This window comes from Hyposmocoma kahamanoa, unplaced genomic scaffold (genome assembly GCF_003589595.1).
Source record: "Hyposmocoma kahamanoa isolate Upper Pololo Valley unplaced genomic scaffold, ASM358959v1 192, whole genome shotgun sequence".
In the NCBI taxonomy this organism is placed as follows: domain Eukaryota; kingdom Metazoa; phylum Arthropoda; class Insecta; order Lepidoptera; family Cosmopterigidae; genus Hyposmocoma; species Hyposmocoma kahamanoa.
This window is the reverse complement of record NW_020653719.1, coordinates 7,607,980-7,627,389: the sequence shown is the minus strand read 5'-3', so window position 1 is coordinate 7,627,389 and position 19,410 is coordinate 7,607,980. Positions and strand designations below refer to the sequence as shown.

The following is a 19,410-nucleotide window of genomic DNA, read 5'->3' as shown; positions in this document are numbered from 1 at the left end:
AACTTCTTGAATTGCTTTGCCTCTCTTTACCACCCCCGCCCAGTCTCATAGGGAACTTTCGTCAAATAAGCGTTCCCCAGAGACAGTATACTAAACGTAGTAAACCTAGCGACACTATTTCTAACTATATAACTATCACTTCGCATACTGTGAAAAAAGGTGTTCAGTTTTGGCCCAAATTGTGTACCGAGGTAGGTCAATGACCGAGATACACCTTATTCAAAAAATTTCTATAATTAAAATCTTTTTAATTCTAATGAAAATTGTTAAAAAATGTAATTCTACAATTATAATAATAAGCGTTCGACGAAACGTGCAATTGTGATTTGACAGCTGTCACTGTAGTTTTTAATCGGACTGGACCGAGAAAATGTCTATTCAGTGAAGAATATTATACCAAAAACACAAATAATAATACTCCGTAGACGCGGATCAAACGAAACAAAACAGAAAGGAAATAAAATTCTCAATGACGTTGACGTGTCGACTAGGTAATGAAGTGCAATTTGAATAGAGTTTAACAGCTTGAGACATTGTCTTTTAACCAATTTTGTTAGATATTGTAATAATACAATAATGAACTCGTAATGATTAGGTCATAAAAGACTTAGTGGATATTTGTTTAAGACGATTAGACCCATTTTTGAAATAATCCCGATAGCTGAATACCTACCATTTGGAGCATACACCATGTCATATAATAATTGAAGTGTTGCCAGTCATTTATATGTTCTAACTATAATTTTGAGTGATACAAGTGATCAATAAATTCTATTTTATTTTTTCATGAACTCGCCGTATTTTTTTTTATTGAATAATATGTGATAGTAACAGAGGTACATGTTCAAAGTAGTATGGCAGAATATACGGATCCTTTTTTTTAATATATATATTTCTGGTTAAAAAACTCATTCCTTAAGCAAGTTTAGTGACGTGATGTGATGAAGTGCAAAATGTTCTTCAATATATCGAATAGTTATAGGTGTACCAGAATCTCATGGCATTAAATATTGGAAAAATCGAACGACTTTCACCTGGCAATTTTAACTTGTCACATGTCGATTTAAAATATTACGTGTGTCAAATGGCTGTCTGCTTAACTTTTTTCACTTGAAAATAACGATTTTGTTGCAATAATTAATGAGAATCTTTTTCAATCTCAAGCAAAAAAAAACATTGTAATAATGTCTGTCGTAAAATCTGCGACGAATTAGGTGCATCTAAATCACAATTCACGATTTAGAAGCGGGTCTCAAATCTTGCAGATTAGTAGGAGTAAATAACATGATTGGTACTGGTGCTGGTCGGCAAGACTACAGCGTATAGACAATAATTGGTAAAAAAAAGATAAATAGCGTAAATGCGAGTTACTTCAAACTGCAAACGTAATTATCCATCACTCACAATGTTATTCTATTTTTGTTACATTTTAAAATGTATCAGAAATTACTTACCTTTCTCACACATATATCATAAAACATGTACGAGAATAGAACAATTCTTGTCAATTAAAATATATATCTAGTAGAAGTATCTAGTACATTTTTTCCTACTATATGATGTTGCCCACTACAAATTTAAAATTGTCTAAATGCCATCAGTAGGGTTAGTACTATAGGGCGTGACTAGCGCGAGAGCGACATACGACATAAAAAGCGCGATAGTGCTGTTCTCGCATAGATATCTCGCGCTTTATGTCGCTCTCGCGCAAGTCGCGCCTTATCGTGCTAGCCCTACTGATTCTGGTAAACCTATACCAAATGCATTGTTTTACTTTGCGTAAAAGTTCGTAAAGAACATCTGCTTCTTGCACACCCCTATTCGTTTTGTTGACAGTCTTCAGTTTTGTTTGTTACATCTTCGCGGGCGTTTGCAATTTATTGTTCCTTGCTTTGTTTTGATTTGTTAATGTCACTTTGTTTGCAACATTAGCTATGCTTTACACAGATGTAGTGTCTTTGCTTTATTTTAATAATCGAATAATAATGTAGTTTTGGGGCCTTTTAATGCATATGTAGGATACGATTAAGTACTAAAAACAGGTTCTTCACAAACGTCACATAAGTTACATCAACTCATCTCACTATTTAAAACAGTTTCTTATCTCCGAAGACACAGTTTACAATTATTTATACTATATTATTAGAACTGATCTTCAGCTCGGTTCAATGGAAAATTTATCTTATCACTTGTTGACTTAAGATAAGACCATAACTAAAGATGCAGAATGTCATCAGATGCTGCAGGGTTATCAAGGGTGAAATGGTTGCTATGCTTCTTCACCATCTCTATTAGAAGCGAGCTGATAAGAAATATAGAAAACTATGAATGATACACGTGACTGAGTATTTGTATACTTTGTTTTGTTACTGGTTTCATCACGTTTGAACTCTTTGGCTGACTATTATCTTTAGTTATATTTTTAATTTTAAATTACCTTTTACTGATGATTCCTGATGCAGGTTAGCGACAGTTGCATGACGCACTTTTTGTTCATTGAGTTTGTTACTTAACCTACTTTGCTAATTTCAATATGAACCCTTACCATAATTCCTGTTGCTGCTCAAGTACATTTCGAAATTTTGTTGTTAATTTTCATTTTATCCTCAGGACACTATTTGTTACAGGATACTGAATGTTCTTTCTAATTTAACTCTTTAATAACTAGTAGATTTACGTTATCATTCCTTTAATTAACAAAGTTTGTTTCGTTTAATGTTATACGTGGAACTCGAATCCTAGTGACCTTGTTTTTCATGAGATTAAAGAAAAGTTTCGAATGTTTACTGCGTTTAATTTATAGTCACAGCGAGATTATTGTCAACGACTCTTGTTTATTTGGGTTAAACGCTTTTCAATCTATTTTTATTTATTTATATTTTAGATGTATTTATCTTGTAAGTGAAACCCTAGCGACTAAGATTATGTTCATATTCTCCACTTTTTTATTTTTTTATGATATAAAAAGACGGGAAGGTGGTTGGACTGATGGTAAGCAACACGTTGCACTGCAAATTACAAAGCCTTGATAGACACCGCCACTAAGCCCGTCACCCTGAGACATAGTTTTTTTATGAAATCAAACGACGAGACGAACAAGTAGTGCATCTGGTGGAGTTTTACGACGACGAAGTAAGCGACACGCATATCCATGACAGTTGCAGTGCCACTCAAAACTGCGCCACCACTACACCACCACTACGTTCATCACCTTGAGACGTAGTTTTGTTTTATGATATCAAACAACGCGACGAACAGTGCGTAGTGCGTCTGGTGGAGTTTTAAATCGTAACGATCTGAGGGGCACTACCACTCTGCCCGTCTCCCTGAGACATATTGACAAATCCCATGTGCTTGTAATTTCACAAGCAACCTTACTCTTCAAAACCGGGTTGCAGTAACGCTTACATTACTGCTCGGCGGCAGAAATAGACACAGTAGCAGCATTTCCCTGGACGGACTATTTTACAAGAAGCTCTACTCTAAAGTAACTTAAACCGTGTTAGGGGACTTATCTGTAGATTTCTTGTAATTCCTCATTTGTAACTAGTTATTCATTTTGCCAAACATTAAGAAAGATTTTGCATATATTTATGCAGATTTATTATTTTACAATGTAGGCTAAGTGAATGGTAAGTCGTGTACTAATACGTCGGTGCAAAAGATTTCTATTGCGGTCATGTGTATGTGTAACAGTTTTGCTTATCACTGTACTGTATCGTGAGCAGGGTTGATAGTAATAATTGCCTTTATTTTGTTGAACGAATTTAACCGTGAAGGCAAAAATCACTCCATGCGAAATGTAATAATTATATGAATTCTACCAACTTGTTTTACATGGCGTGTATTTCGCCAAAGATCTTCCTTGGTGGGATTTATGTCTATGCATAACTCGTCCAGGTAGGGTTACCTTTTGCTATCGCAAAGCAACACTGCTGTGATCCGGATTGAAGGACAGGGAGAGCCGGCCTTATGACAGACGCAAGAGAATTGATATCGTCTGCCCTACGGCCGGCAACTCATTAGGATTATAAGTAACTTCTACTTCCTTAAAATAGCAAATGTCTGCAAACGATCGAAAAGACACTTAACTACACATATTCACAATTGTCGTGAGCCGATCAGCAGAAGCTTCATATCCCTGCAGAGCGAAAAAATGTTTTGCGTTTCGCAGTAGCGGCGGTCCAGCTAATACGATAAGTGCGTTCACTCCCAACTACTTTCCATTAGGAAAAGAACTATCAGACGGTTTGGTGCGTTGAATAACACTATAAGAGCATTTATAACAAAAAAATTCATAAGTCTCATATGTATATGTGGCAAGGCAAGACACTGACCTAGATCGTATAAATGTTTGGTAACGTTATTAAAGAAACTATTCAGTAGTAATTTACCGTCAACGTGGGAGGTTACATAACAGGATGATCCAAGACAAGATAGTGCATTAACACAACAGACGATTGTATGCAAAGTACTTGAAAAACTGTCAAGGGTGACTTAAAAAGGCGTTCTCATATTCTGTTTACTTTTTACCTGTAGACTGTGGGGCTTTATTGTAAATGAAATCCCTTTATTTGCCTATATAGTATAGAAAGCATAATGTTAAATAAAATGATATATAAATAAGATAATATTTTAGAGCTGTTTGGTTTCTTCTTGTGATCCGTAGTGGTGCTGTACAATTTTTTACGAAATTAAAATTAAATAAAATAAAAAATGAACAATTAAATAATTTACGAAACATTTGGCACGACATTTGATATTAGATATTGATCACTAGATTGCAGAAAGATACTTATAGAAAGAATTGGTAAAAGAATTGATAGTAATTTAACCAATAATATTCCTGGCGATAAACATACATATATAGCAGTAGATCTCCTTATGAAAGAATTCGTCCGGGGAAATACTGCCACTTTACCCAATTCTGCCGATTTTGAAGGGTAAGGGTGCTGGTGAAATGACAGGCACATGGAACTTGTCAACTTACGTCGCAGTAGCAGTACCTCTCAGATCTTTGCGAATTAAAGCTCTGAGTGGCACTGCAATTGTTATGGACAGGCGTGTAGCTTATCACCATGCACACGATCAAGTTCGTACCGTCACTTGATATTATAGGAGTCCGATGACCTTTCAATAATATGGTAACATTGACCTTATACTGCTGCCAAGACAATCTTCAGGCCACCCAACTCAACTACTTACTAACAGTAGACTGTTCAGGTCATCAAATTGGTCTCGACGAATTGTAAACTTACGGATGATGAGTTTATTCACTTTTTGGAGTACACTGTTTCTAAATTTTATGTACTTTAATAGTAATTTAACCATTGACATCCCTGTCTTTAAACACAAAATAAATCTCTTCTACTCGGCTAACATATTGTACTGCCTAACACCTGGGACACACGATCGCTATCATTTATTTATCACATGTGGGTCAATGCGACAACACGTAATCAAGTCTATATTACTAGTAGAATTTGAACCACGCCTAGCTTTGTCTATTGATAGCATTTAATAGAATTTAGGTCAAAGCTAATTATAAAAATAATTTTAGAGACTAAAGTTATGTACATACATTATTATTAATACATATATTTCATTCATATTTTTAAATCTGAATCGTGTTATTTACTTGTTGTTTTTTTATTACTAATTTATTATTTCATAAATATTTCAATTTCTCTTCGGTCCCCCTTTTGTTTCCAAAATTATTTTTCCCTTCATTGTCTATAACTAATCTTAAACATGTTTTAAATATAGAAAATGAAATATATTTTTCGGATCTAAATTGCCTATATTTGTATTTGCAAACAACCAACATTTCAGGCCGTTTATAGGTCCCATGATCACGACTGACTGAAAAAATTGTTCCATTTCCCATTCCTAACCTTGTGCTTTAAATATAATACAGCATTGACTGATGAATATTGATGGAATTCATCATCATTATCTTTGAAGTCTTGTAGACCGCTGTAAACCTCCTACATCAGAATATAACTATTACTGCCTACAGTTTTCCCATCCAATTTGTCGCTTTATTTGTTTTTTCTTAACAAGAAGTAGAGAATGGTTATTCTTTAAATTTTCCGAGGAACAGTTGCTAAAGAAAATAGAAATGTAAATGATGCTAAAATAGCAAACTCTTACCAAATTGAACGAAATTCTCACGTATAAAAATGTCATGAATATCTGAACAGAATAGTATTTTGCAATATACCTTGATTATATCTGTTGAACAATACTCAATACACTTATTCAGACAATCAGTGTTGATTGTATGGTAAGATTGGTTATGATTACTTATTTACGGTATAAGGAACCTAAAAGCAATGAGGTTCAATGTATTTTTTTTTATGTTGAACTAATCAAAGAAAAAAGTACATTGTCATTTTACTTTACAATTATGGTTTACAGCGTTTCCTCTCGAAAGACGTTTTAAGATTTGGTATCAATTCCGGTTTGTAAATGCTAGAGATGGTCCCGTCTAGATGTCAAGCGCTGCTCGGCGGTCGTTGGTCGGTTTATGCAATACGGGCGAGTGCACCTCCCGACCCCCTCCTCCTCAGTTCATTCGCCCTGCCTTCCTTAATACCCAGTGTACCTAGCATTGTAGTTTTAGTTTCAGCTTCAATGACCCGCGCGTGTGCTCCGTTTCTGACGTCATCGTAACTGCAGTTCAAAAGCTTTCACCTATTTTCTACTCGTACACCGCAATATTATTTTGTGTTTCACAGTTACAATCAGTATTACGTACTGCTGTTTCCTTTTCGTATCCCCATGATTTTGCGGTATAATCTCTCTTATACCAACTTTATTACCCATTGTTATAATTTCCATAACAGAATTGGAACACGTAGGTGATAGAAACCGATATAAATTTTCATCTCCTGATACAAGCATTCAGTCGATTAGATGGGAAGATTGCTACGCGAATGGACCGGGTAGGGGGTCAATGGCTGTGACGTCAATTGCAAATTAAACGTACTCTCAGCTCCCGAGACCTTGGTGTCGTATTAAGGATATTCGGGTTCCACTTTATATATATATGTATATACTATTGTGCGCTGTTTATATTCCACATTAATTTAATTCCAGATCTATGCGCTCACTTTACATACACAAAAGACAGACTGTTCCGGAAAAATTAGGTATATATTGGTATATATTTTTTATAGCAGTAGAGCTCCTTGTGAAAGAGTTCGTTTGCCTATTTCTACCGCCAAGCTGTAATATGAGCATTACTGAGTTCCGATTTTGAAGTATAAGTGTGCTGGTCAAATTACAGGCACATGGGACTTGCCACCTTGTCTCAGGGTGTGGGGCGCAGTGGCACTGTCCCACAGATTTTGCGATTTGAAACTCTTGAGTTACACTGCAACTTCCAAGGAAAGGCGTGTCGCTTAACACCATGCGCCCGATTTGTCCGTCTCGTCTCTGGGTTCATAAAAAAAAAAAATTTTTATCGTTGTCAAATAATTTAACGAATCATTAAAAGAACTTCTCGGCTTTGCCTTAATGGCATATTTTACTAGCATACTTTTTCATTAATTTGTAGATCTATTTCCAAAGATTTTGCCTGCATTTAAAATATTATTGAATTAACGCTATAACAGCCTACTAAAACTGAGTAATGACACAAGGCGCTCACTACGATGAAAAAGGAACCTAAGCACGCGCTTAGAGAGGTGAAAATAACGTTGCCCGCCATGTGCAGTCGTGCGGAACCGAATGCTGGGGTTGTACAAGGATTGTAATGTAAATGAAAGGCTTGTCTGAGCGCTTGCACTGTCGGTGATACTCAGCGGTAGGCACTACTCGTCACTCGCGTAATCTCGAGCGAGTGACGAATCCCTGCTAGAACCACAGTCAAAACATGTGGTATAAGCTTGGTAAATTGTCTCGCCATTTGGCGTGATTAAATTCTGTTCACGTATAGGTCGCAGTTACATTTGGGCTGGGTTTCAATTGCCTCATTTTAGTTTACGATCCTGGGCGACCTGTGCTATGGGCACTAATTAGAAGTAAGGTGAGGTCGTCGACTCGACACCCACCTTGATTTAGTATTTTTATGAATCTCACTAAAACGTTAGCCATGGTATCTTGGATTTGTTCACCGCCTCTCAAGCACAGGGTCGTAGGTTAGAATCAGAACTTGTACCTCTGAGTTTGTCGGAATTTATGTGAGAAATTGAATTTTAAATTTACAATGAGCTTTTCGGTGAACGAAAGCATCGTGAGGAGCCCTGCACACATCTGCAAAGTATTTTAATGGTGTGTGTGAAGTTCTCAATTTGCAATAGACCCGCTTGGGAACTAGTCCAAGCCGAGAGGGCTTGTAAGAGGAGACCTGTGCCCAGCAGTGGGACAATATACAAACAAAATATTTCTTATTAATGTAACGTTACAAAGTTACATTGCACGCCAAGCCAGTTGTATTATCTAAGATTCTTTATTCATATCTCGATAACTGTACCGATATCTCATGCGGTTCTCTTTGTTGAAGTTATCCATCAAGTGTTAATCCTTGTCAACTCTTGGTTGCTAATACTGCAGTTGTCAAGTCTAATAAATATATTAACTATATCAAAGTTAAAGGTATTAAACGAATGAATCCAGCTTGATTTTTAATGACGTTAACTTTCAAGTGTTCCCGTTTTGTCAGTACCGTTTCAAATTTCGTGATTGAAGTCTGCATTCGATATATGAACCGGTTACTTGCTCCATGGATAAAGAATCGTATTTAATTGTGACAGCTATGTTACTTTACAATTTATTATATTACACGTTACATAAAATAGAGTCAGAGTGTTTGAGATAAAGCATAAATCCAAGTACCAACGACATTAGATAGAGGGTAGTCATAAATCACAAAACGTTTCAGATCAAGGTTAGCATGTATTTTTCTAAACATTCCCAAGTCCCCAAAGAAAAAAATCAAATAGCCATAAAGCAAAGATGAGTTCATCATATGTTACAACAATATTGTCTTTAACGCACGTGCTTCTTCGCCATAAAGAGGCACCTGTATTAGAATTTGCAATAACTTTACGACTTTATTGTTATTTAAACTGTTTCACGTGCTTATTACGCTCGAGTGGGCATTTTACAATTGACTGTATTGATGTAAGTAAATAATAAGTTTTGCTATCTTATACTTTATTGACAAATAAAACAAACTACAATGTGATTATAACAACGTTACTGGAAATCTTTATAACGTCTAATTATACTTAAAAAGATGAAAATTATTATTAGTTCTTTAGGGCGATCGAGTTTGAAGAGGATAACAACAATTTTACATATGTGGAATTTAAGGATGAAACAAAGTAGACTTTGACTCACGTAGCAAGTTATTAATCGTATAGGGACAAATACAACGAACTACTATACTATACTAGAATATACAATGTTTTAGCTGCTAATGAAATGTGGAAGGAAACTAAAATACCAATGTTAGTCATGATCATCAAACTAAATAGCAGGAATGGACAAACACGTATGACGTATATACAAGAACATGTGGTGGCTGTCACGTAGCACCAAGGCGGTATACAAGTCGGAAATTGGGGGTGGGGCCAGGTCGATAACCGGGCCCCCCCTCTGATTCTAATTGTATAATACCTCATGATGGTTGCACGGCGAAGTGCATCGTACTAGTTTGCGAACGTGACGGATCAATTTGCAGGATCCTGCTAGTTATATTTGCACACATAATGTTTTCTAGAGCATTGTAGCGCTATTGTTATAATGATACTTAATCCAAAACTAAGTTTGAGTACTTTTCTGTCTAGACTTATTTATTGATTTACCAACACCACTCCCGATTTAATCCTATACAATCATTGGTTAAAAATGAAATGCAATTAGATAATATTATATCGTAGCTCCTCGTGAAATACGTCCTTATTTTCATTGAATGTTACTGAAAAGGTGACCTTCCGATACGGACTTCAAAATTCGCCATTCTAAAAGTTAAATATTGACTTTCTGTTAACATTATTGGCCATCAACCAGGCGTGAGAGTGTTGGAACGTTTGCCGTGTCACGTATCCGAGACCTTACATCTAGCAGTCAAACATTGTGATTGTGTTTGAAAAAAAAAATTATGTTTTTGATGTGTATTACCATTATGGAAATTGTGTATTTGGTTCAAACCTCCTTCATTTAAAACTGTGGTACTCCTGTTTTCATTTGGAAATCAAAATCTACCACAACAATTCAAAGAGCCTGTGATAAAGAAGATACTTTACAGTGTCCCTTTCGTAAAATAACAATTTAAAAAAACAATTAACGTACTATTCAATATACAGTGATAATGGTAGGTGCCAAACTAAATATTGAATAATGTTTGTTAGGTGTTAGTTTTCACGATGCTTTTAGACTTGATTCATGTTCCAACAATTCAATTATCACAATTTCACATTTAAGGAAGTTCAATTTTTTCCTTTATGACGTCATCTTTTATGCAAAATATGCATTATTATTCGGTTTCATATTATTTGTTCTGGAGTTTGCTAGATTGTCCTTTTGCCTGTTGTATTAGTCAATTTGTTTTTAATAAATTGACAACGTATTTAATTACGTATTCGTAATTAATAGTTTTTTTATGAAGATTGCCTATGTAATGGTTTCAAAATTGAAATATAGGTATTGTGGAACAAAATTAAACGATAGTGTCCATTCTCAACATTATGTATTGTCTTTATTATATCATATAACATTATACTCGATGTCATATAAACACTAATTAGCTAAATAACATGTTATAACGGTTCGGCTTTTTTATACAGCTGTCGAGATTTCCTTCGAAACGTTTGCACAAGATGGAAATCATTATTTCCACGCTCTGCAATATAAGATTTTATATTGCAACTCATCTTCGTTCTATTTACGGTTTTATATTTGTTTGCCTATTATTTTCACTGTTTCACTTTTCTATATGTAGTAGGAGAAAGCTACAGATTTTTTTTTTTTGGTATATCTGACGTAATAATTTCATCAGAATCCTTTAACGAATTGTGAAATCCCACGCAATACTTAACGCGCATGCTCAATCGTCAGCCGTAGCTTCCGACTACCTTTTGAAAACCTTCATAGTTCAAGCAGAGTTCTAAAAGTGAACATCTTCAATCCAAGTTTAAACAAAATCAAATATCTCAAAGTGTACTACTAGCTGTTTTGACTTGAAAGTTTTGTACGTACATAACTTTGAAATAAGTTATTTTTAACTATAGTCGTTTTTAAATACGTCTTTCATATACAATAAATGCTTGCCTTCGTCCCTTCGTGAATATAATATGACGTTGTTAACCAATGAACACTAGTTACTAACTTAGTAATTTCTGACTATTATTTTCTTATTTTCACTGGTAGACTATATATCATCGAGTTAACACAAATATCTAATTGTGTAACGGAATGTAAGTACCATAATATTAATTTTTCCGTGATCATGATCGAATTAGATAGTCTGAACAGTTAATACTTATCATTTATCGTTGTTATACCAGCAACAACTTATTATACCTTTGTAGGTACTGTCGGGAACTAGCCTTTTTATATTATATTGTATTTATTATGTTTTTTGTTAATACTTATCAGTTGCGTGTCGTGCGCTGTATTTTTATAGTTTTTTTATATTATAAGTAATTGTTCCCGTTTCTGTTTCTTATTCCACTTCCTTTTTGTATTTTTGCTCATTTCTATCGTTTTCCTTTCAGTCCGTTGTCCACTTCAGTTCAATTCTCCTGCCAAGTTTTTTTACAAATCTAGTAGCAACAACAAGAGTCCATTAGAGCGAGGTTTTAAATTACGCGGCTAAATTGTGGAACGCGGCTTCATCGCCGCGGATCATGTGTCAGCGCCGACGATGTGCCCTGCATAACTTGATGGATTGATAGATTATAGTATTATGTTCTCCATAGAGTGACGTCTAGGTATATTATAATGTGCTATTCGTTTACTGCGCGGGGTTTCTAGGTACGCATGGAATCTAAATCTCTAGATATTGCTAGTCAGTTTCCCGCCTAATCCCAAACAATCTTAGAAAAGTTGATTTTTTTTATAATACCAAGGGATGGGACGAACAAATCGTCCCATCGTCGTCGTGTGGCAAGCGACACGCCTGTCCATAACAGTTCCACTGCCGCTCAGAACTTTAAATCGCAAATATCTGAGGGGCACTGACACTACGCCAGTCACCCTAAAACATAACTTAAAGTCACATATGCTTCAAAACCGAAATACAGTGGGTCACATTACTGGCATAGGTAAGGTGCAGTACTCCCCTGGACGAACTCTTTCATAAGGGGCTCTACTGTTACTATCTGTTATTGAACATTCATTTGAGTGTCTATAATTGCAGTGTCCATTATAACTACTATTCTATGTTCATTTTGTAAAAGGAACTGTGCGGCATATTACAAGAAAAAAATCCCTTTGACAAACACAAATAAAAATCGAATTTAATCGTCTCGAAATTATCCAAAATTAATATATTTAACGTAGGTTGGTCATACGTTTTAAATCGGTTGTTTAGTTTTTATCCTCGTATCACGTACAAACTCACTAAATGCAGACAGCAAAAATTTATATCATAACAACAATAAATAGTTAATTTTCTTTGGTCTATCATCGCAATAATTCGTCGACTTTCATATATTCTTCACAACCACACACAAAGTCGTGTTTTCTTGTAAAATCCACCCTCGCACTTGGGATTGATAGCAATTTTAAATATGAATGGAAGGAAGTGTGTATTAAGTTTCGATCCAATAAACAACGTTAACAACATTGCTTATACAGGAAACTCATACGTTGTATTCATTTAGTACAATTGTACTAAAATAATATATGTTAAGTAAGATATTAGTTAGTTCACTGGCCTTTCAGGGACATTTGTCACCCAAAATAACTCCTTTCATCAGAAGCGATCCACCTAAACTTAGATCCTGACGTCGCGTTGTCCTAACAGACGCTGAATATTGGCACGCATTTTTTATCAATATTTAAATTATGAGTCATTTTAGATTCACGAGTAACGTGATTATCACGTATTTGTAAATGTACACCGGCTTCATGATCACTAAATGACTGGTTATTGGCTCAGGTTATCTCTCTCATATCTTTAGTATGAAGCGACAACCCTCAAAAATTTCTCGTTTACGAGCGGCGCTGTGTAGGTTGTGTGGTTAGGTGGCCGGCGGCGGCACGAGGAGTGCGCCGCCGTCACTCGCCGCGTATCATTCGCGCTACAGAGCTCACCGCCAGCGTACGACAGCCGAGCGCTCGCTCGCCTCCACCAACCAAGACCGATCAGCTGTTCCGAACGACGCGTACTACCACCCGATTCTAACCTCTTGTTTGACAACATTTCCACGCATCATGGTAAGCCCAGGATATATTCAAATTGTGACAGTGAAGTGCTGTAGTGGATGTGTCGTAACAAATGCCAGTTTTACCGCTGTATCTCAAAAGTTTATTCACAAGTGACACTTAATTTCTCATCGCCCCATTAGTGCCGGTAAAATAAAGCAGTGCAGTTGCGGATGAAATAGCAAATGTTGCTTACTTTCTGGACACAGTGCGTCAGCCTTGATTAAAAGTGAAATGAGAATAGGATAAATACGGTAGTCGTTTGTCTATCGATTTAAAGAGTTCAACTCTTCTGAGATTCACACGACAGCAAGTTGTAAGTTTGTAGTAGATTTTCATGATCGGGTTTTGTTTGTGTTCATGGCGTGAAGTTCTTGTTCTTGATTGAAATTGTTATCGCGCGTGTACGAGTGTGTACAGAACACAATTTTCCTTGTGTTATTTTGCATCCAAGCATTGCGAGGTGCGCCTGCGACTTGCGCGCGAGCGATGTGTGCGCGGTGTTTGCGCGACCCGCTAAAATTAGCAACGCTTCGTCCCCCGCAGTCTTCTGCTATTATATAATCGCGCCACGCCGGCCTTGACTCCCGCGCCACTCTTCGCTAAGAGATCTTCCATTGGCAATCTGATGAGCTGATTCTGTTTGATTTGTCTATTCAAACATCTATTAACTGCAAATACATTGTTTGCGTGAACGAGTCATTTATCGATGTGTCCAGTCACTTAAATAACTGATTCTTAGGATAGAATGCTGTTACGATTGTTTTCGCTTCTTACCATGTGGTAAAACACGCAAGACAACATAATTTTGTTATGCATTTCATATATGAATTGTTACTTCGCTCCGAGCATTTTTATAAATGGAATTCTTTACAATACACTTTAATTAAATCGTGACATGCATTTTCAATTGAATAACAGACGCCTCCTATAAGTACATGCGGGCGCTGTTAATTTCGTTACAAGCTGCACGTTTGCATAATACAATGGAAATAGTATGACCCCTCGTTTCATATTATAGATGCAATAGAAATTTTGATTTGAACATCCCTCCTTTAGAGAAGCATTTGAAGTTACAGTGTCGTCTTCAGTTTATTAGTCAATAGTGAATTTGCCGTAACATTTACTTAGTAACGGGTAACACTTACGTAGTTACAGATATGAGAGTCGACCTTCAACAATATTCCAAATATTTATCACTCATAGCCGTCATCTAACCGGGCTTTATCGCAAATCGGTATGATACGCTCTGAAATTTCTTTTCATAAGATAAAGCTTCTTCGGCTTCTTACGTAATTTGCTACGCAAATTAAATCATTAGTAGCAAATTTTATTTGTACTATTCCAACGTCAATTTGTGATCAAAATCCAATTGAGTTTTTGCGCTTGTCGAGTATCTACTTGGTACCAACATATTTGTTCTCGTATTTTTTTCTTCATTGGAAAACATTTTCCAACTGTAGATTTATTTTTATCTTTACCTCGTTTTTACTAATAACAATAGCCTTTGTGGAATATTATTTATTTTACTATTTTTAATAACACAGCAAATAAATTACGACTAAATCGACATAGCGCTTCTTTACAAAGTGTTTGTTTGTAAATAAACTTCTTTGATGAGTATTTTAGTAAAAAAATAATTCTTTTACTAAAATACTCATCAAAATCTTCTGTTTAAGTAAAACAAATCAGAGGTGTGCATTGTGTGTCGATGACGTCACATTTGCCCTCGACCGTGGCAGATGTAATTGTTGAATTACGCTGCCCGTTCAACGGTACCCGATTCACGGCCAAGGTCGTCGGCTCAGCTGCCGGCAAATGCGCGATCCAAACGCCTCGCTTGCGTTGCACAATGTCTAACATTATAACAAAATCATCAATGTCAAATTGACATCTGTATCTGCTATACTTCTATCTGCGTTATCCAATGCATCGTTTGTTGTCGTCAACAATAATACTTTGCACCAAATATAATGACAACGCCTAGCGTACCTAGAGTCGTAGATGTTTCTGACAAATAAAGCTCAGAGGTCTTATGTAATGCTAATAACATTCTAATGTCTATTTTGGTAATGCAGTCGCATTAAAGAGACGGCATTTAAGCGCAGGCCGAGTGAGATAGGACGGGGATTGGAATTTCAAGCCGGCAATCAATACGGACCCCTCCGCGTGTTTGGGGTGCGCGCGCATCAATCGTACTGCTCTGGTGAATGGCCGGTCTGGAAGAAACTTGGAAAGCCTAACCTAGGAGGTCGTTTGCAAGGCCGCACTTACTACCATACCACTATCCCTCTCACTCCATCAAAACCCGTATTAAGATTATCTCTCTCCAACAGACTCGCTTTCGAAAATAGCGTAAATGCAGCGACATAATAAAACACACCCCTTACGATTTATATCCGACCTAGGGTGAATCGACAGTTTTAAGTGGAGCGTTGCGTCATGATGAAATTAGGACTCGTTCATGGAAATTAATATTCTCTTTTTGAATGAAGTAACCTTGATCTAGACGATGTTTTAACATGAATACATCTCATGGATACATTTGTAGTTTTCCACATTAAAATAATCGTGTTTGTATACGCTAAAGTAGCTGAAATCCCAATGGATTTATAAACATAATTAACGCCGCCTTCCAAGGATGTTATGCAGATATTGTTTAAGACTAAAAGTTATCTGGGACATGATTAATGGATTAACAAGATGATCAACTTTAACCTCTTTAGTTTGTCGCAGTTTTCAATTGAGGTTAGTGTCATTGACGCACATTTCCCAGAGGACCTGTGAAGGGTTATCAGACCACTGGATGTTAATTAATGTTCTATATGTTATGCTAGTCGGTACATTTGAGATGGTTAATGATGATTGATTATTATGGTCATTTATTATTATATCATTAATCAGTTCACACGCGCATCTTCATCCAAACGGTAGTTCTAGTTAATGTTCAGCTATACTCTTGAGACAGTCTTAATTTTTTTTTAAATAAAGCTACATGTCTGGACTTCAAATAAATTATAATATTGTTGTTTTTCTGGTCATATCACGTTTTCCTTCTTCGTCTTTTAAAAATAAGTGACGAGAATACGATTTCAAAAACTCATTCACGTGACTTAATATATTGTTACCTAACTGTAACGTTAACAAGTTTAGTTGTTCCGTCGTTTGTTTTGCTGAGAAAAAAATAAAAGTTGGTTTGAGTGATTTTTGTCTCCCTAGACCCTCTACCATTTTCAACAACATCGTGTAGATACTTGTCATATAGGTATCGTTAAATATTTCTATTTTATGACGCAATGTGGGCCTGCAGACACTAGTATTTATTATCTTATCAATGCCATACAATTTGTCGTTTATAGGTTTCCAATTATTATTACTAGATTGCAGGTCATTTCATGTAATTTTGCCAAGTGACAATAATTCCACTTTCATGCAACCGCCAAGAATACAGCATGTTCGTGCGTCTTTTGCTTACAATACGTGTCTTATGTCCACCGTGAGCCAAAATAACTCCAGTGGTACAAATCAGCTACTAGTTTAACGGTTTCACCCGAATATTCTAAACTATTTTTCACTGATCACTAACCATTTTACCATTTATACCTACTTGCTACACTACACTGTCAGAAAACCTATTAAGTCTGCATTGTGTAAATTATTATTTAGTAATGACCGTGCAGTTTGCATTATCGTGTGACATACCGTGGCACTTGTACGTACACATGCATTAAACGGTAGACCTATATTTCTATTAGATAGACCATTTCGCCCAAAGGGGCAACGTTCCTATGATTTTCCTTATGTCCACAGCGGTATCGAGTGCAAAGATGAGGTGTTTGCTGCGCACCAAGTGCAGCACGCGGACTTGAAGCCTGTTTTGGCCACGTCTACGTCAGTTCCTGCTCTTGCGCCTATTTGTGCGCCTCTTGATTTGCCCAACGGCGCCATAGTCGCCGCCATACCGCCAGAGGACGAGCGTCCCATACCTGTCACAGAGTTAATATTCGCACCGCGAAAGAAAGAAATGAACAAGGGATTTCTAATGTTCTCCCAAGACGAGGGACTTACAAGTAAGTCGTAAAACTTAGGCTTTTTTGGTATTCATCATTTAGAATTCATCTATAATGTATCTGAATATTTTCAGTGCTTAAAGACGAGCCGGAAGATCTGACTCACTTGGCACCTACGGCTGGTGATGCTTGTATCCCTCTGGAGAATAGTCCGTTCGACATGTTCGATGAGTTCATTCTGAACGACAACTACTGCAGTTTATTGGGAGATGACTTGGCTAATGGATCGCCTGTCGATGCACTTACTCCAGACTCTCTTTTGATGTCATCTCCTGAACCCCAGGTAAGGAACTTTTTCTTGACTATGGTTATTATAGCAGTTATTTTGGCCTTAACTAACCTTTTAGTTTAATTTCAGGAAAATGATTCGTCATGTGAACGATCGTCGTTATTAACAGACTTGTCGTTAGACGCTTTTGAAAACGGAAGGTCAGATGATATTGAGGATGGCAACTCGCCATTCATCCCAACGAGCGATGAACTGCCGGTATTGGAACCGGCGGTAATGTGGGGTGCGCTGCCCGACAGCGTGAGCCTCGCGAGGCCGCAGCCCTCTGAGACGCAGTCCACGTCCCCGGCGCCAGCCTTGCAATGCTTACTCGCGGCGCCACCGACCGGCCCGCCACCACAGGATCTCATAACAAATATTTATTCAGATCAAGGTATCCCATCAATAAAATCAGAAAAAGAAATTGACGTGCCTTTTAAAAAATGAACACAAATTTTACTTACTTGAATTTTTGTAGGTTTAATACCAAGCAGAAGCGTCTCAACATGGGACACGGGCGTCAAGAGAATATTGAAGCAGGAGGAGGAGCCCAGCGCGAAACGCGTGAAACGCAGCCCATCGCCACCTCAAATGGTAACGTCACCTGCGAAGCAGTCGTCTTCAGTTCTCATGAACTTGCTGGTGAGCGGGTGTGACGTCGACGCAGGATACATCTGCATGGTGCAGTGTCGGCCACGCCAGAAAGCCAAGGCCTGATGTCGCGACCCGTCTCCGGATAACAAACTGTGATAATTCGCGTCCAGTGTTCATACAATTATTGCTCTGTGCTCCTCCTAACAGAACTTTCAATCTGGTCAATGTACGAATTTTAGGAATACAGTGCCGTCAAATTCTTGTGATATTACTTGCGTAGCGGAATGTGACAAAGTCACGACGACCGGTTTAATCGAAGAGTCCTCAAGACAATAATGTCGGCACTAGCCAGATTAAAGTCTGCGTAGGCGATCTGGTCAGCGAGTCTAGTGAAACGGGGCTTTCTGACAACGGACTAGGGTAGTAAATCTACGAACTGGCAATCTCGTGCTTTCGCCGTTAGGCATAAGCTAAACTCGGTATTTAAGATTTGTAGGCAAACCTACGTTATAGTGTATATTTTCGAAGCTATTATGTCGTTAATGTTGGTTCTAGTGCTTAAGTTGAACGTGCGCATATCTTGGTGGATGTGATGAGCCGTGTATTGTATGTTCCTAGGTTGTTAGTTCCCGTGGCCCCAGCGCAAGTGCAGGGGACTCGCCGCGCAGTCAGTCTTATGTTCTTAGCTTGAACCGAGTCAATATTACACGTAGGGTTATGATGTCTCTACTCAGAGGTTATCGCTATTTATTCGATACTGTAAGTTACACTTAGTTGTCGTTAACTATTTCTCTAAGAGTTATTTTGAACAGGAGTTTGTTAGGAACTTATTTAGTTTAATCATTCGTCATTTAAATGAAAAGTTTATCTGAAAACGTGTAGTTCATGTGACAATTTATGAACATGATTTTGATTGAATTGTTGGTTGATGATTAAACTTATTCCACTGCCAAATGATAAAAGTACAATCGAAGAACAAAACTGTAGTTGACATTTGTAGGTGACATTTTTATCCAAGTATTTTTTTTTCTTTGTATAAATAAAATATTTGGACACATATACATATACCCGTAGAGTTAATGATTCGAGATATAGCGC

General features: G+C 37.0%; 1 protein-coding gene across 4 annotated transcripts in view; it reads left to right on the top strand.

The window, feature by feature from the left end:
• Positions 1-19,410, top strand: part of LOC113226628 (hypoxia-inducible factor 1-alpha) — a 128,210-nt gene that overhangs the window by 93,746 nt on the left and 15,054 nt on the right. For 2 of the 4 annotated variants that reach the window (XM_026459336.1, XM_026459333.1), the window contains exons 8-11: positions 17,191-17,450; positions 17,525-17,733; positions 17,809-18,112; positions 18,197-18,360. In XM_026459336.1, coding sequence (XP_026315121.1) covers positions 17,191-17,450; positions 17,525-17,733; positions 17,809-18,112; positions 18,197-18,360 — 937 coding nt within the window. Of the gene's footprint in view, positions 1-17,190; positions 17,451-17,524; positions 17,734-17,808; positions 18,113-18,196; positions 18,465-19,410 lie in introns of all 4 variants that reach the window. The other 2 variants (XM_026459335.1, XM_026459337.1) reach the window with 2 other exon arrangements.